Raw genomic sequence first — 27,308 nt, forward strand, 5'->3', positions numbered from 1 at the left:
AGTGACGACAGTATCATCCAAAACAACTAAAACAAATGTGTATAAAATGTTGATATTTAGAAATATTTATTACAGATAAACCACACCCATGCGTGCAACATGTGTGCAGGACATGGCAAAACATATCATTATGTTTTTTTAGGAAAAATGTCAAATAAATGTCAGTCATTTATCTTGAGACATTAAATGGAGTCAAATTGAACCCAACATTTAATAGGAGGGTTAAGATACGTAAAAGGTGAACTGGCCCTCTTTAGAAAGTAATTTCTGTTTTATTTTGTCATATTTTTCACACAGGCTTTGTTTTTATTTAAATAAATACTAATTGTGTTATATATATAGTATCTTATATACTTGTATAGTTTACCTGAAAGGCCAGTCTGCAAAGTCAAGATAATTCAAAGCTGAATTGAAAACTAAATAAATAATTATCAAAGGTAAAATACTAGCCACATTGCGCAGACTTCACACATTTTATGATTCACAGATGCTATTGTCACATTTGATATCACGCTTTATCACACACAGTAAAATTACTCATTCTTTTCTTATCCAAGCAGTTTACCACTTTTCAGGTTTTCGCTCAATTTTTACAGTGACTGGGGCAGAAACTAAAAGAATTCATTTGAATGCCTTTACTCTATATGTGCACTGACACTGAGCTATGCAGCAATATATTTTTGCTTCTTTTTCATATTGCTTGTCTGTCATAACAAAGCTTACTGAAATGCATTTCAGAATACACATATCAATGTGACTTGGTCGAATCTTTATTATCACATTAATGTCTATATATACAGTATCACTTTGGTGAATTTGCTGAAACATCACTAGATGTAATATTTATTGCGAACAACTGACTGTGAGATGAGGGCTACATGTTAAGTTGGATATACAGTAGAACAAGAAACCTATATCCAGATACAAGTAGTCACTGGACACACATTGTAAAACCAGATGTATTTGTGATTAAATATGCCAGAGTGCATATTATTACCATGTCTAAATGAAAAAAATATAGTGTAAAAGAACAAAAAACAAAACAAGACAAATCAAAATGTAGTTTTCTGGAAAAAAGGGGGGTGGGATTTAAGCAGAAAGATAAAAGGAATAGAAGAAGTTTTGACAACACTGCAAAAAAAGACAAAAACAAACATATACTTAGAGCTTGTTGATGGTGCTGTCCATCATGTTCTCCCTAGGACTGTGTGGGTTGTGTAGGTTCATTACCTGATGTCAGCTGGGACATGCTCTGCCTCCCCATGCTATGGCGTAACCACGCATTCTTTGGGGGGGTCGTGTCCCCCCCAATATTGAGAAAATACCAACCTGTCCCCCCCAATATAAAGAAGAAAATATGTAAAATGCATGTTCTCCTTTTATGAACCCTGTCAAGGGATCGGTCTCTTGTTATGTCTTATTTATTTTCAATTTATATCCGTGTGTTACCGTGGTAACGGCTGCGCCGCGGTCGCCGTTGTTGATCGCTAACACTCTAGCCAATGAGAGTGACCAACCGTGCGCGCCACCGGGCGCGCCGCCGTCTCAGCAGCGGCTCTCGTTAGCTTTACGTTGGACTTCTACTTTTGACGGAGCCACTGCTCAACCGCGCCAAGCTCAACAGAGCAGATTGTACCAGAACAGGAAATCCAACACAGAATCAACAAAATAAACTTCCGCCCCCTTTCAAAATAAAAAAACTTAAAACAAAAATAACATTAGACTATTAGACTTTTCATTGTTAATGCACATTTTGAGACATTGACACAATAGAAATGAACCTGGACTTAAAAGTCCTCAGCACATTTTTTGTTAAAGGAAAAGTCTGTCATTTGTTACATCATTAGTTGTCCTTATTAAAATATCTATATAAACATGCTTTGGGTATTTGGTCGTTTTCCATTGGAAGCTGTCCTATTTGCTACAGTACTACTGTAAGAGCATAATTGTAATTGGTAGGTGTGTTTAAGGTCAGTAAACAGTAAGCAACTAACCAAAACAATGTGGGGGGGCAGTCACTGTCTCGGAGAAATTACACTATTCCTTTAGATGTGAATTTACATGGTCAATGTAGTCCTCTAAACTATGTTCTAAATGTCCAATTTTTCATATATAAATAAAGAATTGTAGATAATGCACTCAGCAATTTTGTTTTCTTGGACCCCCCCAATGTCTAAACCATGGTTACGCCCTTGTCCCCATGACTGTGAAAAAGTAGATAAAGTTTAAGGTCCTAACAGTAAAATTACATGGCAAAAGTTTACCTCTTACCTGTTAAGCTCTACCTTCCTGTTTAGAACATATAATTGACTTGCATCATTTACACTCTTAACATGCTTGCTGCTGAAAACAAAACTTGTTTATCTTCTGTTAAGAGGAAATATTTGAACTTTTACAAAATTGTCATAGTTTTACAGAGAGGTACATCAACTTGGCAACACCCATAATGAATGAGGACTCAAAAGTAGAAGAAAAAAACATATGGGCATATTAAAATCATTTATTGTGCTCCAGAAGAGTAAGACTATTTTACCAGAAATAAAGACAAGTGACAAAAAAAATCTACAATACAAATGCCAGACCTGCTCACATAATCCACCTGCTGTTTTCAAACAGTTTGCAAAAACCTCTCCAGATGAATCTGAGGTTTGATTGTTGTTGTTTCTGCTATGATGTGAGTTCAGAAAATGGCACATTGTGTTACATTCATTCACAGCGCTCATTCTTCCTTTCCCATATACTTTAACACAGACTTTTAACCATTAGGGTAGATTTACACATTAACATAAGAGATGCAGCCTCCTTTGACAGGGTTTTTTCAGTTGTCATCAGTTCCATACTGTGAATTTATTTTTGCGTGGCTCAGCTAGGTCATTAAGGCCTGCTGGTATTGGAAATGATGGAAAAATGCTACTTGGTTTAGTTTGGAATCCCTCTAAATGAATGATGAAAACACATTTTCAATGAGGGGTGACACCGAGTAGAAGTCATTCTCAACTCTCAGGCATTATCAGACTATTAACTTAGATCTGAGATTTGCACAGGAACACTGTTCAAAATGACTGCTATTACAAATGCAAAGCCAGTAAATCCAAATTCAAGTCTTCTTCAGGACAAGCTGGATGTAATTTGACTCAAAATAATTTGAAATGGCAACATAAAGAGAAATTATATTAATATTGCAGAGATAAACACCAGTGCATACAATGTTTACAAGCCTCAGTTTGGACAATGGAGCTTATTTGTAAAGGGAGTCAAAAAAAATCAATCAGCATAAAAAATTCAAATTATATGGACTTAGTAAAGTTCTGAGAGACATTGAATATTGGTGAACATTAGCTTATGACAGCCTAGATAAGAATGTCAAATTCACAAGCAAAAACATGACAGGTGGTAACTCTAATATATTTATTGTATTTGGCCAACAAATACTACTACATCTAATCATTTAGTATATCTAAACCCACCCTGAAAAAAATGTGAAGTAAATCTATATTTTCAGCCATGGAATTTGCATTTATGGTGAAAGAAATGTGTCAGGTGTCTGAAGCTATCGCCATAAAATCTCATTAGTTTATGGACCTATCTCTTAATAGTAATGATCATATGTTTTCTGTTTTTTTTTTTTTCATTTTTAAAGCTCATCTCTCACAAAATGTTCATTACTGTTAGTCCTAGTCCTAGCTGTTACTTAACATAGGTTTGAAATCATACATAAATCAGAGATTCTCATAACGTAAGCAATAAAGTCATTAAAGTTTTCTTATGGAGTCTATGGCCAGTAGAAGTGCTGTTGAATAATGTTGTAATGAGAAAGTCCCAGCATTGCAAATATACATATGCACATCAAGCACATATGATAGCCTAGAAAAAGAAAAAGTAGATGGAAATGATGGAAAACAACAGACCATTTGTCAAGAAAAATCTTTACAATTGCTTCATGATATAAGAGATGCATTTAGAATATTTGCTGGGCTATTACAGCTGTACTTGTCAGAAAACTGACTTATGACAGTGACATCTGACCAGACACAAAGCTAGCTGACAAGCTACAATATTGTGTAGCTGACAACTTGTCAACACAAAACAAAACAGCATGTATTGGTGAAAAAAGTCCAGAAAGTCTCCATCCATCAATCCATCCAAGGAACAAACTTGTTATGTGATGTACTTACAGAGTTTTGTAATTGTTAAATACTTCATTTGTTAATTTGGTATTATATTATGCCCCTAATCCAGTAGCATGCTAGCTATTTCACTATCAGAAATGGCAAGCAGGTGCCTCTGTGTCATTAAAGTTGCTGGGTCTTTTGTGGTCAGTGAGTGATTCCTCTCTTCTGTGCATTTAAAATCTTTTTCACATATCTTTAATCATAAGGGATGTTGTAGAGAGCAAGTGCTTCAATCACTCATGCTAAGGTCTGCTTTAGCTGACTTGTAATTTGTGCAACTACCCCAAGATTTAATATATCTCGCAATGCAAATTTTTTTTGACCTTCTCATGAAAAGTTTTGAGTAACAAAAGTGATGATATCTTTCACTTAATAAAATGTAACACCAGCTCTTCTGTTTAAAGCATGATGGTCACCCAATATTGGCGAATCTGGGAAACGCGGCCATTGTCAGTACAGCTGCATGCATAGTTGAGTTGAGCTATGGTTAGACCTCAACCTGACTATTTGATTGGGCCACTGAGCCTGTCCCAGTAAAGCTAGGAAAGGAAAACTGACCAAAATATGTCAATATAAGTTAGATTAAGACACTATGAACTGTGTAAGAAAACACTGAAGACATACTGATGCTTTCAGTTTTCTCCTTGGGAGATCATGAATGAGAGTAGCTTTATTAGGAATTTGTTTTGTTTTTTTGTCCAAAAAGATAGTAAAGATTAAACTTGTGCACAATATCTAAGCCCATGTGATTGTAGTTGAATATATATATATGCAGGGCTGATTTGATCCCCAACCACTTTAAGAATTCAAGAAGCTTGATTTTGTAAGATTGTGGACTAATTCAGTAATTATTTTTTTTCCTAGTGCCATGTAACCATGCTCACTGTTTGAAAAGGCTCCCATAGTTTTTGCTTCTTGGATGAAAGATATGGGAGACTATACAGGATCTGGGGTTCTAAACAATCATTGCTTGCCATTTTTTGAAGTTTATGTGTGAAGTCACAGGTAAACAATAAAAGTTGAAAAATTTAAACATGGTTTTATGAATGAAAGTGCCTAGGACCATGGTGATCTGCCTGTTTTCATTTCAGCTGCTTGTATGGCATGTTTTTGTCATGTTTGTCGCTAAGATTTCTGAAACACAACTGCAGTTTTCAAGTTGAAGAGAAAGTAAAAGACTACATGCAACTATTTCTCCTTGAGAGTTTTTTGATAATTTTACAGTTTGAGTATGGGGTAGGTTCCTGTTGGGTTGGTAGTATTCTAAACCAATAATGCTTTGCATTTATTGGATACAGCAAGCCTTTTGCAACTGACACTTCATGTATTGATGCTTTCTTTGTCATGATATGGGTCTCAGTGGATGAGATTTTTGCTTTTAATTTAACTTCACACTCACTCACTGAGGCTACCCAAAGTCAGCATTTCATTTTCAGAGGTGCTTTACAGATCTTGCGAATTAGTTTCAGTCATGGGATTACAAAAGCAAGATCATCTTGCTTTTCGTACCGGTCTAATAAATCTTAAGATTCACAGTTAATGCCAGAGGTAAGCAAATATGTAATATTTTTTTCTGATAGACCAAAATATTGGAAAGTATAGGGTTGATAACTTTGCATGTGAAGGTTAACACCCATGTTTTCATTTCAATTTTAATCAGCAAGAAAAATGTATGGTAGAAAGCTAGAAAACTTATGCACAGTCCCAGTGGACTTACAGAACTGACCCCCACAGTTGGCACATTTATATGAAATAGTACGTATGAAACAGTCCCTCACCCAAGAAGTTAATGTGTCATATTAGCCCTGGAATCAGTTATTTTATCCAAGATCAAGTCTCTGCTTTTAGTTTCATACAAAGTAACAAACCAAGGCGAACAAATATAATTACTTTCTTCAATTTAAATAGTATTTCAAAAATGCAAAACCCATCCAACTTGTCCACTGCAGTCTAATAGGGGATAACAGTGGTCTGCACTCATTATTTTGAATGACTGCACAGTGCTTGTGTGGGAGCCAAAGCAGGCAGGATGTATTCTCACCACAAAGGCCTCAACACCTCTACATTTTAGTGAAAGGAAAATATGGACACAAGCATGTCAGCTTACCAAGTGACATCACTGCATACAGATTTTGATTTTTATATCTGAGCACAATAGGATTGCCATCAACTATATTCTTATCTTTGTATGTTTGGGAGATCAGCACTTTATCCCTGCAGTGACTCAAACCTCCTAAGTGACTGACTTTGACTGCAGTTTCCTTCCCATGATGACTCATTCCCACTCAGTGGCTAACACTGTTAGGTGCTATCGCTTATCTGACCTAGAGTTGTTAGCAGGCAACCTTGCAGAAGGAGGTCTACTGAAGACTACAGATGCAAAATGAGCCATTTTGTTAAACAGCTCAATCTGTCAGCTTCCTTGTAAAAAAAAGCAATAGCTCTTCAACATCAACTAAAGTGGGATGACTTTGGGTCTAAGGCGATATCAGAGGCCCCTCTGCCTCCCTCCTGTTCATACAGTGGCATGCAAAAGTTTAAGCACCCCGAGTGAAAATATTGTACTTTGATCAACTATGTAAGACTATGTATGTAATTAAAAAAGAAATCAGATCTTGAAAAGACCAGATCAAGAAAAAAATGGAACCTGGTTTCCAACATTTTAACCAAGATTAGTGTATCAATTATGACCTGTGCAATTTTAGAGGGAATAAAAGGGAAGGAACACCATGCAAAAATGTAGGTAACCAAAGTCCCAAAGTTTAATAATTTTGACCAGGAAAACTATCTGAGACTAATTTTCAGTGACCCTCAAAAGAACTACGGGAGGATTTCCTGTAACAGATTCTGGAGTGGTGGTGTATTATTCAGCAACGCTGCTGAATAATAGAGCAAGGACAGCAAAACCCGCCTTTCATCCTCAAAAAACAAATTTATCATCAAAAGTTTGCAAGTGAACATCATAAATGGTAGTTTGAGGTAATGATGATAAACGTGAACTGCTAAAATCCCAAAACAAGCCTTGCAAGACTTCTAAAGTAGCTAGCTACAAAATGGGGAGTCCTTTCAGAAATCAGGATATTTGCCATTCGCAGTAAGAATAACTATTATCACACCACTGTATGTAAAAGAAAAACGCAGAACAGCCTCATGTTGAAAATTTGATACTTTTCTCGTGGCACTCTTTTTTTCTTTCTATTTTTTATTCTTTTTCTTTTTTTTTTTACAAAGCTGAAGATGACAACTAGATGAAAAGTGTACCATGCAAAATGATGCACCCTGATTCTAACCCTTCCTCTTATACCCCTCCTGTGCATCTCCATAGAGTCCCACTCCATGTGATCTGTCTGTGCTTGGCTTTCAACTTGAATTGGTCATGTATAGGCATTCATGTTTAAATAACCCTGCAGTACAGAACCACGTTAGATACAATTGGAGAATGTCTACATAGCCTGAAGATTCACTTTTTCACCACATTTTTTGCTGTGAGTACCCTTCATTTTACTTTCCAGTAAAGTTCCACTATGTCACTCAGTCATCACCTCAGTCAACACCTCCCAGTTAAAGAAAAAAATAATAATATCAAAAAGGAGGCAATGGATTAAACATAGCAGGTAATTACTTTGATAGGGTATAGTGTTTCAATAGGTAGAACAGCAAAGAACAGTGATCTCAACTGAAGGTACAATGAGATTGAGTGATACAATGTAATGTGATGTAACCACTATCAAAAGGTAGTACCAACACACAGAGTACAAAACTAGTCCTTATATGCCCAGCCCCACTCAAGCTATATTATGTTATGCAAGAAAGGTTTACCATATTCCCAGTCCCACCCATTTCTGTTCCCAACTCCAGTACACAACATCCACTACCTGGACTGCATTTCCCATGGTCCTGAAAGAACTTGTGTTTTCCTGTAATCCAATCAGGAAATATGTCTTAAATTTCTCCAATGCAAGGAACAGGGTGAAAATTATTCTTAATAATGACATAATCAGCAGAGCAGCCATCAAGCAGATAAATTGTCATGCGCATCGTGCTAAGATATCCAATTATCCTTTGTCCCCCAGCTCTTTGTGTTGAAGTTGGAACTGCCTGTAAGTCAGTTGGTGTATCCTCACTGGTTCTGTCCCACTGGCAGGTTTGCAGTATGGACACCCCTTCCAAGAGAAGAGGGCTTAACAAGCCTTGGTACTTAGTGTACAGATCTAGATATGTAAATAAGTTCTATACAATAAAATTGTTTCCCATCCTCAAAAATAAATGGATGAAAAGTAGATTTTTTCCTTCAAAATAGTTCTGTTGTGCATACAGGCTTTCTTTTTCTTGAAGTTTTCAGTCTTTCTTTTTCTCTCAAGCTGTTTTTGCCTTGTCTTACATAGCCTCCATCTATGATGTTTTGACATGCCTACATTTGGTTTGCATCTTCTTTGTGCCCCACAAACAAGAGCATTCTGCAATGTGATGCATAGGAAAAACAATAAGTTTCCTTTCTTTTCAAAGTACTTCCTTCTTCTCACCTCCAAGGTGTGTCTGATGCTTTGCTCTGCTTTGAGATAATACTGTCAAGCAGTCATTTGTCAAAAGATCCAAAAGGCCATAACTGTTGCTGGAGAAAAAAAAGCTTTTTACTGTACCTTTGAAGCAATATCAGAACAAAAATAAAAATAAAAAACATCTGCTTCATTGTTTTAGCTTTTGAGATTGTTTTTCTCCAAATCTTTATGGGTATTTTTTTGTCATATCTATTTTTTTTTGTACAAAAACACAATTATTATTGTTTTAATTTTCTGCTCCAAACCATCTATAACATTTTATTATATTTCCTCTGGCATTAACAGGATGTGGTATGATCCATACAATCCCAGTATAATTCCATTGGTTTTTGGCAACTCCATGCTGACATTACAGCTCCTGGCATAGTTTGTGGGCAAGTTGGCCCTAAGTCTTTGCTGTAGCTGTGCCATCGGCTTTTTTTGCCTTAGCCATTAGAGTCCTGCCTGCATGGGTGCATCCATGGGGCTATACACGGGTAGTGGAATGTGAGTGTTGGTGTGGGTGAGGCAGGGTGTTGTTCTGCCCACTGCTGGGAAAAGTGTTGAAAGAGTGTAGTGAGGTAAGACCTCCCATGGTGCTGGGGATCATGGTTATGGTGTTTGGTGTCATAAGCGGGATGTCATCTGGTGAACGCCTCATGGCCAAAGTGTAGTCTGGTGGGCAGGCAGTCCTTAGCACCACATCATGTGGGTGCAGAGAGTCGCCCACCCCCCTGCAATCTCGATCCAGGTCTGAGTGCTGCTTCATTTGCAGGGACATAATCTCCTCCTCCTGAGTATGGGCCAGATCATTTGCAGCACTCCTCTGAGGGCTGCAACGTCTGTGGACGTCATGTCGCCGCTTGTCCTTTTTGTAGTAAAGAGCGGCAAATGCCAGAATATTAAGGAAAAGCAGGGAAGCTCCTACAGCAATAGTCACTGATAGCTCTGTAGAGTAGTCACGCTGGTCCACCAGCTGAGGCTGGTTGTGACTGTCCTGGGTCTCGGTAGGGAATGGAGTTGGATTGAGGCGTTTGGTCACCAGAACTTTGGTTTTCGGTGTGCGATTGGTTGCCTCTTGGGGAGGAATCTGAAGATAGAGAACCAAAGGTCAGTATATGAGTGATGTAAAAAGCTTATGCAGAAATAGCTCTTTTTTTCATCCGTAACTGACTTTTTAAATGTCTCTACTATCTTGAATCAGTTTAGGTAGACAGTGGTTAAAATAAACTAAAATTGAATCAAAAGCTGTCTTCTCATTTAAATTAATACTTGATGAAATTAATCTTATGAATTGATAATTTCTAAAACCTTTGCTCCTTTATAGCACAGTTATTATATGTATTACTATAGGATCTGGATTTCTTGTGTACATTAGAAATAGAGCTAAAGCCGGAGCTTGACGGCCATGGTATGAAGACTGATATCAGCAGAACCATGTAGGCTCACACTTCCTACAAAGAAAGTACAGTAATCATCAAAGCAACTTTTCACAAAATCATAGTTTGTGTTTTAGTTTGTTTTGTCATGTTCGTGGACTGTGAAGTGAGTGTGAAATAATTTACCTGAGCTCCAAGAGTTGCAACACTCATTATACTCTAACTTCATACTTTAGATACACAAGTGATATAACTCAGCAAAATAAACGTATTAGCCAAAATGCTGCCCTACTCAAAACACTTGACCAGAAGATCACTGCCTTTATTCTTTTTAAGGCCAATTATTTTCAGTTGCACATGAGCACATTGAAAACAATGGCCCCAAACAGAGAAGTACTTATTCTTATAGTTTCTGTACAGAGGACTGCATTTCAGCAGACTAATATTGACAGAAATTGGTATGCCATACATGCCCACAAGGAATTAAATCAAAGGACAAGTCACAATGAATTGCTGCATAAATTGCCAACAGGGCAACAGAGCCTTGTTTAAACTCTCTAATGACCACCAGAGCCTCAAAGACTTGCAAACAGACCTGTTAGTAGGATTATATATTCAAAAACTCAAGAGCATATTAATTGTGTTGAATTTAGCAAACTCAGTAATATTTAATCAAACCCAATTTAAAACAATGAAACAAAGAAATAGTAAAGATCAGACAGATTAAATCAGTTGCTTAAGAGCAAAACTGAACTGAATCTCTGTGCAAATGGAAAAGTTAATAACCTTTTTACTATTACTGAAATACACTATGAATTTCCATAGTGTCAGCTTTCTGAATTACACTAAAATTATGATCTTACATCATGGACACCTGAAATTGCAATAGCACATATCATATTCTAGTGCTAAAGTAAGAGGCTTGCGAAGACCGGATTGGATGAGTACTGGATTAACAAATAATTTGAATATTTCAATTAAAATCTACTTTGTGAAGTTGTTTGGTTTCCCCAAACATTCAGTTGGATTGCTGAGTAGCAGAAGAAATTGTGTGAATTACTTAGTACAGACCTTGGTGGTGGTGGGGATAAGTTGAGTGACCTCATTGAGGCTGTGTAGATGAGGAACCAACTCCAGCCATAAGTTGACCTAAAGAGTGGACAGAAAATTAAAAGATAAAGAACTATTTTGTGAGAAACAGCCTACAGTTAATACAGAATCATATGAGGACAAAAATGCTTTAACATACATTTACTGTGACCATTCAAGAGCTTTGCTTTGCAGTAAATAAGGTGAAATTTGAAAATGCACGCATTATATCAAGGAAAGATAACTGATATAACATGTCTGCAGTCTTAGATCTCTTAAAAGGAAAAATGTCCTTTTAAGAGGAAGAAGACAGAGCTACACTGAGGTTGGGTGGTTGCCTTCCACAACATGTTGGAGGGATTGGAGAACCATTAGAGAAACGAAGAGCAATTAGATAAAAATTAGGATTTTTATATATCTTGAAATATATCAATATATCAGTGAAAAAATATCCTGAAAAATTACTTTAAATGTTGATGACTAATTTTTCATCTAATTAAAATCTATGTCAAACTTTTTTGACATGAACAAAGCAGATGAAGAACCATGCGGTGCCAGGGCGATGTGAGCAGAGTAATCAGAGCAAACTGGGTTTTTCCTGAAGCAAACAGCATGCAGAAATAAAATCTTAAATTACCTGAGTTTATTCACAAACTGTGAAAAATTGTGATTGTTGATTTTTAAAAAAAAGGATAAAATGTTACCATCTATCTCAGTGAATTCTACTTTCCTGTTCAGTAACAAGCCTTTACACACACAAGGGGCAAAGTTGTACATATATGTGTATATATGTATGTGTGTGGGTGTATGTTCATGTAAACAATATAACTACTGCACTTCAGTCTATTATTTAATCATAATAAGGATTATGATGACTATCAATTGGGATGGGTACAGGAGGCTAAAAATTTGATGTGATATATCATTTGTTGGGCTGCTAATGTTTTAAAATTATCATCTCTAAAAAAAAATCAAATTTCTGTATTCAGTACTGATAGTGTTAAACAGAGGTTAAACAACATTAAACAACAACAGGAAACTGTCATACTTTGTTGGCTCGATAGTGCTCTTTGACTCTGGGTTTCAGGCCAATGTGCAGGTAAAGCTGGTCTTTCTGGTTGTATCGTGTCCATGCCACTTCTTCAAAACGATTGGGCTTAGTGTGGATGAACTTGGTGTCCTGTGGGACAGGCTGGTTTGGGTCCCTATGAAGTAAGTGGAAACGGGGAACAGTTTTAGTATCAAAGAATTTGAAGATGCTAGATCAGCTGATGGTCTTCTAGCAGAAAAAAAAGAAAGGAAAGGAAGCACAGAACATTCATGCATGGTGCAGTCCTCTCCCACATAATCATTAGTATGTAATCTTTGTGTAACTGCTTACATAGGAGGACAGTAAGAATTGCATTTTAATGAAAAGTTGGGCAAACCTTTTGAGACAAGTCTATCTGATTATCAAAATTTAAATGTTGGCCTAAGCGCAATGTCTGCCGTAGGCAAATGAGTATTCTTAAAAAATAATACAGCTCCTTGGTTTTATAAGAAAAACACCTGAACACCAAAAAAAGGTCAAAGGGCTGTTTGTGCTTAAATAGATTATTGGTTTTCTAAAGATTAGGATCAAATGAAAAGGCCTTCAGGAAGCTGATTACTCAAGATGTCTGACAATTTATGTCATAGTTTAAATAATGATGTCTTCATAGCAGTGAACCAATGTCTAAATAAATTAGAAATGCTTTCAGCCAAAGAATATGTTTTGGGGGAAATGTAGTTCTGCTTTTTTGATCATTTCCATAAAGCATATGGTTCATGGTTTTCTGTAAACAAAACTCAGAATATCTTAATATCGTATTCTATATACTTTTGTTAGATAATAGAATGCAAGCATCATATCAAAGGGTTCACAAACACTGTGAATATTGGTCAGTAACCCATATGAAAGCTAGATTCAATATGTACAAATGAGCTGACACAAAACATTCAGCATTTCATGTTGAATAGACTAACTTGTATTTAATCTTAGCAGAATGAAGCCAGCCAAATAAGCTATGGAAACCCATTGAGACCTTCTGAGCACCCTATTGTCTGAAAGAGGCATTTGAGGACAGCCAAACCTCATCAGGAACACACTGACCATTCAAATGGGTGGCAAAAATCTCCCAGGTACCAAGCATTTTATGTCAATTTGGGGCTTTATATGAAGATCAACAATGCCTTTTTGTTCCCCTCACAGTTACTAGGTAGGGCTCAGAGAAAACATCCCCCTATTATGAATCAGCAAAAATAATTACAGTCTATGTGTCTATATGTCTATATGCTGGAAGGAAACAGAGGAAAAAAGGAATTTCTAATTTTGTCCCATCAAGACTGTTCCTCTAAAGCCTGCAACCATGAATTGATGTACTCGATTATATGTAGAGGGAATCTGCAAAGAATTACACCGTGCAGTCCATAAACCCAGCAGCATAATTTATTACTCCTGTAGTGGTCAAAGTGGGTTAATATTGATGAAACAAAGTTGCAGTTAAACTTTTATTAATTTTATGGTCTTGTAATTGTTATTGTATGTTGATAAAGTGTTGTCATGAATGCAGAGCATATGTACATAAAATGGTTTAAACCATCTGTGGGAAAAGACTGCTGTTTCTCATACCTTCTTAGCACTGCACTTTTGAGGGTAGCATGTTTCCCATGTTTGCGTTTCTGCAAAGCTAAAAAGCAACTAAAAGTTTAAAGTGTACAGGGAAAAGTTTATTTCTGTTTTGTAATTAACAAGTGGGGCATAACTGTTTTGCATGATTACTCTTTAGTAAAACTAAAAGTTTAGTAAAACTAAATAACTATCCTCCAAAATAATGTGAAAAATGACAAACCAAACAAACTAGAATATATTGAAGACAATATATTAGACATTAATAAATACAGAGGCTGTTTACACTTTGTACTTAATGTCCAATTTCTTTTTCGAACTGTACCAATAGTAAATCCTCAGTCCTATGCTTTGATTGAGAAAAGTATTATTTTGTTTAATGTACTTGCATTGTAAAAAACATATATCTTTACCATAATCTAAAATCAGATAGTTCTTGCTGAAAATATTTTAATTTTGCGTAACTGAGAAGATCCTTTTCTTCATGTCTTTGCTTCCTGTAATATGCTTCTTCCCTCAAAAGGCCTATTATTTGGTCTTAACCACACATCTTGCAAACATCTGATCATATAAAAAGATGCCTTTTCACTTTACTTCACATGGAAGGTTTATGACTTCTTTAATTAGAATAGTAAAGAAAATATTTTCAAGTTACCATAAAAATTATACAATCACATTCTTCCTTGATGGCCCATTAAGGATTTCAACACTGAATTTGCTTACTCATAAAGATTTACTAAATATTAACTACGAACTATGGCATGTGATACAGTAAGTCATAGTTAATTCAGTTGTTGAACTTTGAACTCAGGTATTGTTGAGAAATAGGGGCACTGTCTAATAACATATAGATTGTGAGCAATATTGGTCTCATTTGCAATATTATCATACCCTGTCTTTGCAAAGTTTGTCCAGTAAGTCATGACCACAGCACTGAGCATCACGTCGTTTTTAGAGAAGTTGCATGGAAAAAGCTCAGTCGGTCCAATCATTGGCAGCCCAAACACATATGGGATCTCATCTCCATGTGCTGCATCTGCCCATGGTGGTACCTAATTAGAGAAGATAAATCAAATCATAACATAATTAATATGTTTAGATGAAAGAGGAATGTATGTATATATATATATATATACACTGTATATTTAAAGAAATATAGGGAATATACTGTATATATATTTCAATATTGCTATATGCATTCAAATTGATCAAATCATTCCCTGTATTACAAAGAGAGAAAGGATGAGACATAAGAGAATGGTAATGGTGGAAGAGAGCTGCTTCGTGATGAAATTAAAGTAAAAATAAAATGTACCTTAACAAATGTTAACCGAAATCCTTATTTTCTTTCAAAAATGCCTGGCTAGTAGGACACATTTATAAGCTAAATCAAAAGATGGAAAAAGGGCAAAAAAAAAATTGTGAGTTGAAAAAAACACTACAAAAAGTGTCATTTCTAAAATCCTTCGTGGAGGCCAGTACAGAAAGCCAACATCTCATTAAGATATTACTGGTTTGCTGGTAATGTAAGCAGGTTCATTTATGTGCATAAAACATTAGTATACGTTCAATTTGAAGAATCTTAGTTATCTGAAGAATCTGAAGTTATAGTGGCCATAATAAAATGTGTGTCAAGAAAAATAGTCAAATTAATTCAGTATGTTAGCTATCCCAAGATGCCACAACATGAGACAAAGTCACATGAGTTATTTAACCTTCAATGGTCTTTCCCATCACCCATAGTTAATATTACAAAATTTAACAAATGTTTATGGTTTTTTGGGTGTTAGGAATATGCAAAATAATTAATAAAAAGGAATTATTGGAAAAATTAACAAAGCCAGAGCAAAAAATGAGAGCAACTTAATTATACACAACCTATGAACAAATGCAGAGGAAAAGTTAAGTTGGTTGCCAGTCAACAGCAGAAGTAAAGAAGTTGTGAGACTGTATGACCAGCTTTACATAATTTAAGAAATGCTTAAAAATATTATACAAAAACAGACATTAATAGCACCACAGTGAAAGAGAAGCTAAAAAAGAGGTACACTGAAATGTGTATAAATGAAGGATTACTGACAGCCATTAAAGAATCAGAATCAGAAACAGTTTTATTGCCAAGTAGGTTTAGACATACAAGGGATTTGTTGTGGTGTGCTGGTGCTTTGTTTTCCAAAAACAGTTAAATAAAAAACAACAAATAAGAACAGTGAGTAAAAGTGGAAGTGAAAAAATTGAATAAGTATATACAGGTATTGTGTAGATGGTGTGTGGAGGAGATAGTACACAATAATATAATGTGCAGAAGGTTGTGGGGGTGGGGGGTCAGTGTCAGTGGGGGACTTTGATCTTGTTTATGGGGCCAGCTGCAGAGGGGAAGACACTGTTCTTGTGGCGTGAGGTTTTGGTGTTGATGGACCACAGCCTCCTGTCAGAGGGGATTGGGTCGAAGAGTTTGTGTCCGGGATAGGAGGTCCGGACTTGGGAGGTTGCAGCCAATCACTTTCTCAGTAGAGTGAATGATACGATGCAGTCTGGCCTTGTCTCTTGCCGTATACAGAGTACAACAGCAGTGTACCACACGGTGATAGACAAGGTGAGGATGGACTCGATTATGGCAGAGTAGAAGTGCAACATCATCGCCTTTGGCAGGTTGGATTTCCTCAACTGCCTCAGGAAGTAGATCCTCTGCTGGACTTTTTTGATGATGGAGCTGATGTTCAGCTCTCACTTCAGGTCCTCAGTGATGATGGAGCTCAGGAAGCGGAAGGACTCCACAATGTTCACTGGGGATTCACACAGGGTGATGGGGGCAGGTGGGGTTGCGCTCTTCCTAAAATCCACAACCATCTCCACTGTCTTGACAGTGTTGAGCAGTAGGTTGTTCTCCCTGCACCAGGTTTCCAGCTCAGTCTCCCACCTGTAGGCGGACTAGTCCCCACCTGAGATGAGTCCGATGAGGGTTGTGTCATCCGCGAACTTCAGGGCTTCAGAGCTTGACGGACTGGTGACTGGAGGTGCAGCTGTTCGTGTACAGGGAGAAGAACAGAGGAGAAAGAACACAGCCTTGAGGGGAACCAGTGCTGATGATCTTAAAGTCGAAGACATGTTCCCCCAGTTTCACGCGCTGCTTCCTGTCGGACAGGAAGTCTGTGATCCACCTGCAGATGAAGTCAGACACACTCAGCTGGGAGAGCTTGTTCCGAAGAAGAGCTGGGATGATGTTGTTGAAGGCAGAGCTGAAGCAGCCAAACAGGATTCTGGCATAGGTTCCTGCGGAGTCAAGGTGCCAGAGGATGAAGTGGAGGGCCATGTCAATGGTGTCGTCTACAGATATGTTGGCTCTGTAGGCAAACTGCAGGGGGTCCAGTGTTGGATCTGTGATGAATTTAAGGTGTGACAGGACAAGGCGTTCGAAGGACTCATGATCAGGTCAGGGCGACAGGTCTGTAGTCATTAAGTTCTGTGATCCTTGTTTTTTTAGGGATGGGGATAATGGTGGAGGCCTTAAAGCAGGCTGGTACGTGACAAGTCTCCAGTGAGCTGTTGAAGATGTCTGTGAACACTGGAGACAGCTGATCAGCACAGTGCTTCCGAGTGGACAGACAGACAGAGTTCTGCTGCCTTGTTGGGGTTCTGCTTCCTGAACAACTTGTTAACATCCCTCTCCAGGATAGAGAGAGGTGTCACTGTGGAGGGGGGAGGAGGTGTCTCAGTGAGTGGAGGAGAGCCTGAAGCACCTGCTGAGGTGGGGTGGGTGGAGTTCCTGGGCTGTGGCTGGTGAGAGGTGCCGTGGGTGACATGGGTGATGGTGTCAGGTCTGCTCCATAGTCTTTTAAAGTGACAATAGAACTCATCCAGCTGGTTGGCAGGTTGTTTGTGGTGTGGGGGGTTATAGTTCGTTATCCGTCTGAGCCCTCTCCAGACAGATATGCACAAGTTGTTTCATCAGTGTAGCTAAATGAAAGTATGTTTGACAGACAATGTGCAGAGTATTTGTTCAATCAGGGCTCCCTCAATGGTCTGCAGTTGTACCAAAATGCTGCAGCTCGACCCTGTCACAGCTCATGTTTTGATAATCTTGTTTCAGGTCTTTTTTCAGGTTTCTGGTCATGTTTTTCCCCCTGTCACTTAGTCTCACTCATGTCACCTGTTTCATTGTCCTCAGCTGCACGCACTCACTAATCACCCTCCTCAGTATTTAGTTTTCTGGTTCACCCATGTTCATTGCGGAATCCTCACTTTCACTACCCTTCATGCCACAGTCAAGTCTGGTTCTTGTCTCGTTTTCATAGTCATGTTATTTATCCATAGTCTTGTTTTTGAATCCGGCTCTGCCGCAACCTCTGTTTTGTCTTAAAATCTAAAATCTTTTCAAATGGACTGAGATCTGTGCTTTCACTTGGCCATTCAGGCACATTTGAATGTTTTCCCTTGAAGCACTGTATTGTGATTATCATAAGTAGTAGTAGTGGTAGTATTATCAACAAAGGCTATAGAAGGCCTTGTGGGGCATCATTCTACGAATTAACTGGAAATACTTGGCATACAGTTTCTTTTATTCTTTATCAGTGTCAATTAGTCACGCAAATCTGAATCAATTAAATACCAATTCATGTACACAAAATACAGTATTAATATGTTATAATATTACTGAATATTTAGTAACGTGTGTTTGCAGTGTTTTAAACCAGGAGCTTATATGAATGGCTACTGAGACAAACATCCATTCACAGATTGATAAATGATGTAATATTAGATTTTATGTATGTAAGGTGACACTAAAGTCCTCAGAAGCAATACAAAAGTCAACAATATTTCATAACTTTTATCGGGTGATGACAGACAGAAGTATATAAACAATACAATCACCCCAGTTGCTAGAGACCCACCTGCTCTGTCTGACAGTGGTGGTAGAAAGCATAGAAGTAGGTTGGTGATCCAAAACTGGAGTGTAGATCAGCTGTAGCAACAGCTGGTGCCACCCACTGGTGGTCAGTGAAAAGGGCCAACAGCGTCTTTCGTCTGGTCTCTGGGTTGTGCCTGTCAGCCCAGTCGGTGTACATGAACTTGATAGTCTCTCGGAGAATGTCTTTACCCTCTGGGTAGCCATAAAGGTCATCAACAAAGCTGGATACGGCGTAGTCAAAGTCGTTAGCCTGGACGCCATTGTCATTGTCGACAATAAGCTCCACAAACTTAAGGCCTTCGCCTTGGTTTACTCCCAGCATGATATCATAGTTGAGGAACTCACCTGACAGGACACAGTGCAGACAGTTGATAAGGTACAACTTTAACGCAAGAACACTGTTGGATGTTGCTGGCTTTTAAAACAAAATTAATTCATACCTTGCTCCATCAGTATCTGGGGGTCATCAGGGATAACATCTCCATCAATAACTGGGCCAAAGGCGATGTGGTACCGAGCAGGCTGGATGTCTTGATCCACAAGCTCCTTGTAATGTTTTCTCTGCAGGCACACCACAAGCTCCACAGTGTCCTCCAGGTTACAGCCTACCTTGCGGGCCAGCATCCGGGCATATTTGGCTGGCTGAAAACTGACAGCCCAGCTCGATAGAGCTGTGCCACTCTGGGCGATAGCCCTCTGGAACAGGCCTGAGGACAAAAACAAAGACACAGACATTTTAATATTTCACTTTAAATGTTTTTACATGTTTAATGTCAATTTAATTAATATGATAGCTGGTGGCATAGTTAATTGTCACATTTCGCAATCAGTTCAAACACAATTAAAGTTTATTTTTCGGCATTTCTTGTATGAATTTAAAGATATAAATTTAGACTTCACCATTTTCATTATTCCCTCAATGCATTTGATCTCATCCAGATACATCACCTACATGAATTTCAATATAAAATGGATTTTCAGAAAAATAAAAAAAATGAAAATGATCCAATATTACATATTTGTCAGTAATCAGTTTGTAAGCTTTTGACTAATCTTAACTGTTTATCAGCCCTGCACATCAACTTGGAGAAATTCAGTCAATATATCTGTGTAGAACAACTTCAACTCCTGTGGGTTTCCTCACATGGCCTGCTCAGTTCAGTTCATTCCACAACATTTTTGTTTAATTATTAGTCGACACTTTAACTTACTCATTCTCAAAATCTTCAACTTTTCTCTTTTTTAACCTCTCTTTTGTAATTACTTGTGTGAGATTATTTTTTAACACATAATCCACTTTCACTTGAGATTAGTCCAAGGACAGGTGACTTCATATATTAGAAATCACTGTCTTGGGTGAGAAGTAACTGTTTCCTCAATTATGCCAAAACACCCTTGCTCAGATGTGTGACAGAGGTCCAGATCATGTTTTGACCACCACCATGGTTCATAGATAAAATTAGGATTTCATGTTGGAATATCATGTATTCCTTTTTCCAAACATAATTACTCATCTGAACCAAAGTCATCTTTTGGTCTCAAATAAAAATAAATCATTTCATTAGCCTCTTTTTCTTCATTAGACAACAATGTTACTTTTTTCATGAACCTTATAATTTTCCAATATTCAAGCAGACTAAGACACATCTTGCAATTGGAGGGTAACTGTGATCTTGAATATAATTTATTAGTACACCATCTGTTTGTCCTGAAACAGGGTTAGTGTTTGGAGTCCAAAATCTTATCAGAATTTTTGGAACCATTTCTAGCCAGATGAGCATCAACAACTATTTCTTAAAGTTCCAAAGACATCCCTTTTTATTAATGGCAGGATACACTACCACAAATATGTATTGTACGGATCCCTGTTCTTTAAATAAAACAGGGCATCCTCTTACACCTACTTATCATATGTGTGACAAAAATACCTGACAGTTATCTAATCTTCAATGCTAATCCTATAGGTTCCTATATTTTTGGCACTCAGGGATAAGTAATAGTGGTACTTTTCTGGAAATTTAAGAAACAAGTAGAACAGCTTTGTTTTAACAAACACGAGTTGTTTTTGTTGACGTTTACATCTCTTCTCAACATCTGATGATGTTTTGGGTCAGATTCAGAAAAAAAGATAGAAAAACTTACAAGCACCACTGTAGATGTAAGATAAACAGCTCCAACATCAGAACAAATAGCTAATTATATAATTATACAGCAAAATTTATATAAAAAACAAGCTCTACAAAACTACTATGCAGTATTTTGAGTTTTCTCCACATTAAGCGCCCACATGGTCACATAGTAGTGCATTAAAATTTTGAATGGGTTCTTTATATGAAGATACATCCTGTATTTCAGTGACATGTAAGGTTTACCTTTGGTAGAGTTACTCCAGCGGTTGCCCTCAGAGTAGTGAGACAGTGTGAGGAGATTCACACAAGAAGCTCCGGCACCTGAGCCAAAGACAGTAATGCGTAAAGGATCGCCACCAAAGGCTGCTATGTTCTCACTGGTCCAACGCAGAGCCTGAATTTGATCCAACAAACCATAATTCCCTTTGGCTGCCTGGTCACCGGTACTCAGGAAGCCTGCATAAGAAAACAAAGAAAAGAAGAAATGTTTCTTAGTTTCTTTTTGTCATCATTGCCGTTAATGTCTTAAATATAAAGGGTTCAGTAACATCATCAGTATAATAAATCAATTAATTTAGCTATTTCATTTATTTATTTTATATATGAAGAAACAGACTTTTCATCATCATGACATAAAGGTTTGAAAAAACTGTTTGGGTTTGAATGTAAGTATATATTGAGGGATAAAATGCCATTGAGCAAGGAGGGCTAACAAGGTTAGTTGTTTGATAATTCACTGTGAGAAAAGTGATAATGAGCTCATTTTAACACTAACAACTCAAGTTGGTAAAATATTTCCATCCATCTACCCATTTTCATCTGCTTATCCGAGGTTAGGTCACCAAGGCAACAGGTCCAGGAGAGAAATCCAGACATCCTTCTCCCCAGCAACACTTTCCAGCTCCTCCTGGGGAATTTTAGGCATTCCCAGGCCAGAAGGGACATATGATTCCTCCAGCTAGCCCTGGGTCTGCCCCCGGGGCCTCCTCCCAGTAGGACGTGCCCGAAAAACCTCCAAAGGGAGGCAGCCAGGAGGCATCCTAACTAGATGCCCGAACCACCTCAGCTGGTTCCTTTCGATATGGAGGAGCAGTGGCTCTACTCTGAGTTCCCTCCGGATGGCCGATCTTGTCCCCCTATCTCTAAGGCTGAGCCTAGCCACCCTCCAAAGGAAACCCATTTCATTTGGCTTCAAGTATTGGTGAAATAAAGACAGATAATAATGGTATCTTTCAAACCTGATTTGTATTTAGACAGCTTCTGCCCAGTTGATCTTTCTGAGCTAACAACAGCAATAGTCTCTTCTAAACCATCAACTTGTATGTTAGACCCAATCCCAACCAGACTGTCCAAGGAGGTTTTCCCCTTAATTTACACGTCCATATTGGATTTGATCAATCAGTCTTTGTTGACAGGATATGTACCTCAGACTTTTAAGGTTGCTGTAATTAAACCTTTACTTAAAAAACCTACTCTTGATTCAGAAGTGTTGGCTAATTATCGACCTATATCCAATCTCCCTTTTTTGTCTAAAGTTCTTGAAAAAATAGTTGCAGTTCAACTTTGTGATCATTTACATAGAAATAATCTGTTTGAAGAGTTTCAGTCAGGATTCAGAGTGCATCATAGCACAGAAACAGCACTGGTGAAAGTTACCAATGATCTCCTCTTAGCCTCTGATAGCGGACTTGTTTCTGTGCTTGTCCTGTTGGATCTCAGTGCTGCATTTGATACGATCGATCACAGCATTCTGTTACAGTGACTTGAACATGTTATTGGGATTAAAGGAACTGCATTAGGCAGGTTTAAGTCATATTTATCTGATAGATTCCAGTTTGTTCTTGTAAATGAAGAATCTTCCTCACACATTGGAGTAAGTCATGGAGTTCCTCAGGGTTCTGTGCTTGGACCGATTCTTTTTACTTTATACATGCTTCCATTAGGTAACATTATTAGACAGCATGGCATAAATTTCCATTGTTATGCTGATGATACTCAGCTGTACTTATCTATGAAACCAGATGAAACCAATAGCTTTCTTAGCCTGTCTTAAAGACATAAAGACCTGGATGACTCAGAACTGTCTGCTTTTAAATTCAGACAAAACTGAAGTTGTTCTCTTTGGAGCTGAGCGCTTCAGGGAGAAATTATCTAGTTATATAGTTACTCTAGATGGTATTTCCTTGGCTTCTAGTTCTACAGTGAGGAACCTTGGAGTTATTTTTGACCAGAATTTATCATTTGACGCACATATAAAACTGGTTTCTAGGACTGCCTTCTTTCACCTTCGTAATATTGCTAAAATCAGGAACATCCTGTCTCAGGGTGATGCAGAGAAACTAGTTCATGCATTTGTTACTTCAAGATTGGACTACTGTAATTCCTTATTATTGGGCTGTTCCACATATTCTCTGAAAAGTCTTCAGCTGATCCAAAATGCTGCAGCCAGAGTTCTGATGAGAACTAACAGGAGAGATAATGTTTCTCCAGTTTTAGCTTCTCTCCATTGGCTCCCTGTTAAATTCAGAATAGAATTTAAGATTCTTCTTCTCACATATAAAGCTCTTAATGACCGAGCTCCATCATATCTTAAAGATCTCATTGTAAAATATTTTCCTAACAGAGCACTTCGCTCCCAAACTGCAGGTTTACTTGTTGTTCCCAGAGTTTCTAAAAGTAGAATGGGAGGCAGAGCCTTCAGTTATCAGGCCCCTCTCTTGTGGAATAAGCTGCCAGTAAATGTCCGGGAAGCAGACACCCTTTCCACTTTTAAGATTAGGCTTAAAACTTTCCTTTTTTTATAAAGCTTATAGTTAGGGATGGCTCAGATAATCCTGAAACACCCCATAGTTAAGCTGCTATAGGCTTAGACTGCTGGGGGACCTCATCTGTCACACCTTTCCTCACTTTGCTCTCTTTTTCCTCCTGTTTAATTTCTCAATTGATTTTATGTACATGTGACATTATTGTGGTTATTAACTTGTGTTTCCCTGTTCCAACAGATATCCTTTGAATGGCGTTTTTTCCCCCTCTTTTCCCTCTTTTCTGTCTTCTCAAACCCCAGCTGGTCGAGGCGGATGGCCACCCTTCCTGAGTCTGGTTCTGCCAGAGGTTTCTTCCTGTTAAAAGGGAGTTGTTCCTTTCCACAGTCGCCACAGGCACGCTCAGGACGGGAGATTGGACTGAAGACAAGTTTCGGTGCAATCTGTTGGTTTCCTTAGCTAGGATATTAATTTTTGAATTGGCTCTATGTGAATTAATTGGATTATGATTACAATGAATTGAATTCCAATTGGCTTGAATTGGACTATATTACTTAAGTTCCTTGAGATGACAATTGTTGTAATCTGGCGCTATATGAATAAAATTGAATTGAAATTGAACCGAAGATAATCCCTTATTTAGAGGCTGCATCATTAAGCCCTGTTCACTCTGTAATATGGATAGAAGCCGATTGCGAGTTATCTAAATATCTTCCGAAGGACGCCGACTTTCGCCAAACTGTTCTCGGTGAGTAGATAAATGTATTTCATGCCAGAAATGAGGTCTAGGCTTAAAAACAGTCAACTGAACTTCCCCTTTAAGGAGAGATTCATCTCAGCCCCCATACTTGTCTAAGCAGATCCAGACAAGTGGATGCTTCGGAGTGGGAGCACTCTTCTCCCAACGATCAACCGAGTAAGGAAAACTCCATCCCTGCGCTTTTCAACTCCTGTTGCCTGTCTCCATCAGAATGTAACTACAACGTAGGGAATCAAGAGATGCGTTAAGATACGTGTGGAACTGATTCTGGTACACAGACCAGACCCAGATGTCAACTGACACTGTGACATATCCATCCACAAGTCGCCAGATTTCCATGGCAATCATACTCGCTGAGCGCCTGTGTACCCGTTCTGACCCGGACCATCAGACTGACAGTCTAAATGATTGGTTAGGGCGGACTGTGCAGAACAAACGCACTCAAAACGCATGACGTGCACCGAGCTGCACTCAGAAAACACCAGGAAGCGTGGGAAATATTAAAATTAAGTGCTTTATTTCTTCCATTCCAAGTAGTGTAAGTAGCATTTGAATGACTTGGCATTACTAGCATTAGCTAACGTAAATGTTCTTCATGAAAATACAACAAATTAAATTCAGTGACATAATGGTTCTGTTTCTGTTGTAAGCGGACTGCATGACTGAACAAGTAATTTAATCAAGCGTCAAGTTAGCGGTTAGGCTAATGCTAACAATAGCTGTCATCTTCTTTGCTACTTGCACCCGGTCGGTGCGTTGACATAAGAAGTTTTATTCGAGGCAAAATTGGCATTTTCTGGTTCCATGTTACAGCGCGGGTCTGGGCATTATTTTGAAGTAAAGTTTATTGTTATCCTAAAACTGTGCTACTGCCACAAGATAAATGCCACATGCTAACATTATTGGTCAGTGTTTAATTGCTGTTATTTTCTTTTAGGGGTTTCTTTAAGAGGTTTTAGCATTTCTTCATCGTTTCTGAGGCAACACTGAAACAAGTTCAAACTATGTTACACACATAGTGCTTTAGTGCTAAAATATATTTAAATGATGTCTCTCAGTTGCCACTCTAAGCAAAATATTGAACTCAATACATAAATTAGTTGGTTTCTGCTGAGTGTGGTTTGTAGGGGTGCACGTGTAAAAATGGTTCTTCTAAAATTACTAACACTGTCATCGTCTGTGTACTGCAATAGCTTTGTTCAGCCACATAGGAAAACATAATGGTTATACTGAATAATAGAGCTGGGGACAAAATAATGTAAATGTGCTGTGAAAGTCAAATATATATATCTTTTAGCCAAATATATGTCACCAGTAGCAGCACATTATGCTATAAAACACTGTAAACACCTCCCCTTTCCTCCTAGTAGGTCAAGAGCTGTTCCTGTGCTGATTGCTGAAAACGTAAGTAAAAGATGAAAGTAAGGGTTTCTAACTCCACTCTGAGAGGGCGTGCACAAAGAGACTTTAAGAGAACACTACAGCAAATTAGTGATGACTACAGCATTCATTTGCTGTCAATATTGTTTGTATAGGTGCTGTACGCAAATGTCATGTCGCAAAGCAAGCAACAGACATGGACATCAATAAACACGTCATCAGATGGTTCAACTTAGCATCTGACCGTGGAAGTCGTCGCCAGGACCCGGGAGTGCAGGTAACTGATATTCGTATCCTACTATTATCATGGCTGGTGTTTTCACTGCCTTGTAATGCACAGAATATGGCATGACGTAGTTTGAGTTTTCTGGTATTTCAGTTAAATAGTCACAACTGAATGTTTTTGTTTTTTTGTCTTAATCAATAAATAATTTGTAATCAGAAATATTTTTCATCCCTAGGTCAGCAGCTCAGAAGCAGAGGCTGCTCGATGACCTGTGAAACCCATCATCTCTCTCTTATACGGCCAGTGTACTCAAGAGCTTGCCCTGTTTGCACCTTAGTGTCTCAGTATTTGTGCCACAGCACAAAATATGCGGGAGGGGGGGGGCTCCATATTGTTTAGAGACTGTTTTAATGTTCAGAATAAAGTGTTTTGTTTATAATCTGAAAAGGTTTATAAGTAAGATTGCTTGTTTCGGGGGGAAATAAAAACAAAAAACTCTTGTCTGTGACAAGACCCTCTCCACCTCTCAGGGTTTTGATGGCATGGCATTATCATGTATTTTTTGTTAATTATGTATTTTTTTTATTCATATTTTTTTGTTTGGTGTATTATTCATATTTATTTTTTGTCTTTTATTTTTTGTTAACATTCTTGCAAACAAGTGTTAATAAATGTTACTTCAACAAAACCTAAATGAAAAGTATTGTCATAATTGTTTTAATATATTAAAACTTAATTAATCATTTGGACACATTAAAGTATGGTACATTGGGCCATTTTTAAATTGCTTTTTGCTGATCTGGCCCAAAGCTGTTGCAGATCTGGCAAATGGGTCCGTACCAGATCAAGCCTATTGTGCAAAAAGACACTGGTGTGGATCTGTTTTACCAATTCGGATCAAATCTTTTGGCATATCCGGTCCAGATATATTTTGCTATCTGGGTAACCTATCTACAGAATGTGAAAAGTTTGAATGTTGAACTCTGGAGACACACCAGGAATTCTTCTGGTATATTAACAAAATTGAATTAACTTAACTCCCTTCTTTCTCAGAGGATTCAGACCACCCACTTGGATCACTTCTGTGACTTTTTCATGAAGTTATTTTCTTTTCTATTCTTTCCACTGATTTATGCATTTATAATTTTGTGTCTATTGATCAAAGCTAAATCTCGTGGAAGCAACAAGAGCCATAAACAACAAAAGAAATAAATATTTTATCTGATTTAATTGAGCAGCAGTGCGGGGATAAGCTGGCAATCGCAAAGAGTGGACAATGCAAACGATTAGAACACCAAGACTAGCAAGGCACCAAGG

The 27,308-nt window shown here is 37.9% G+C and overlaps 1 protein-coding gene across 1 annotated transcript in view; it reads right to left on the reverse strand.

Moving 5' to 3' along the window:
* Positions 1 to 2,486: 2,486 nt before the first annotated feature.
* nlgn1 (neuroligin 1) overlaps positions 2,487 to 27,308 on the reverse strand; it is a 345,721-nt gene continuing 320,899 nt past the window's right edge. The window contains exons 5-11 of the mRNA XM_072390215.1: positions 21,107 to 21,319; positions 19,175 to 19,441; positions 18,718 to 19,079; positions 14,717 to 14,877; positions 12,227 to 12,383; positions 11,161 to 11,238; positions 2,487 to 9,800 (exon numbers count right to left, since the gene is read on the reverse strand). Coding sequence (XP_072246316.1) covers positions 9,198 to 9,800; positions 11,161 to 11,238; positions 12,227 to 12,383; positions 14,717 to 14,877; positions 18,718 to 19,079; positions 19,175 to 19,441; positions 21,107 to 21,319 — 1,841 coding nt within the window. The 3' untranslated portion in view covers positions 2,487 to 9,197. The remainder of the gene's footprint in view (positions 9,801 to 11,160; positions 11,239 to 12,226; positions 12,384 to 14,716; positions 14,878 to 18,717; positions 19,080 to 19,174; positions 19,442 to 21,106; positions 21,320 to 27,308) is intronic.

Source organism: Leuresthes tenuis, unplaced genomic scaffold (assembly GCF_036924035.1).
Source record: "Leuresthes tenuis unplaced genomic scaffold, fLeuTen1.0.hap1 SCAF_7, whole genome shotgun sequence".
NCBI classification, from domain to species: Eukaryota; Metazoa; Chordata; class Actinopteri; order Atheriniformes; family Atherinopsidae; genus Leuresthes; species Leuresthes tenuis.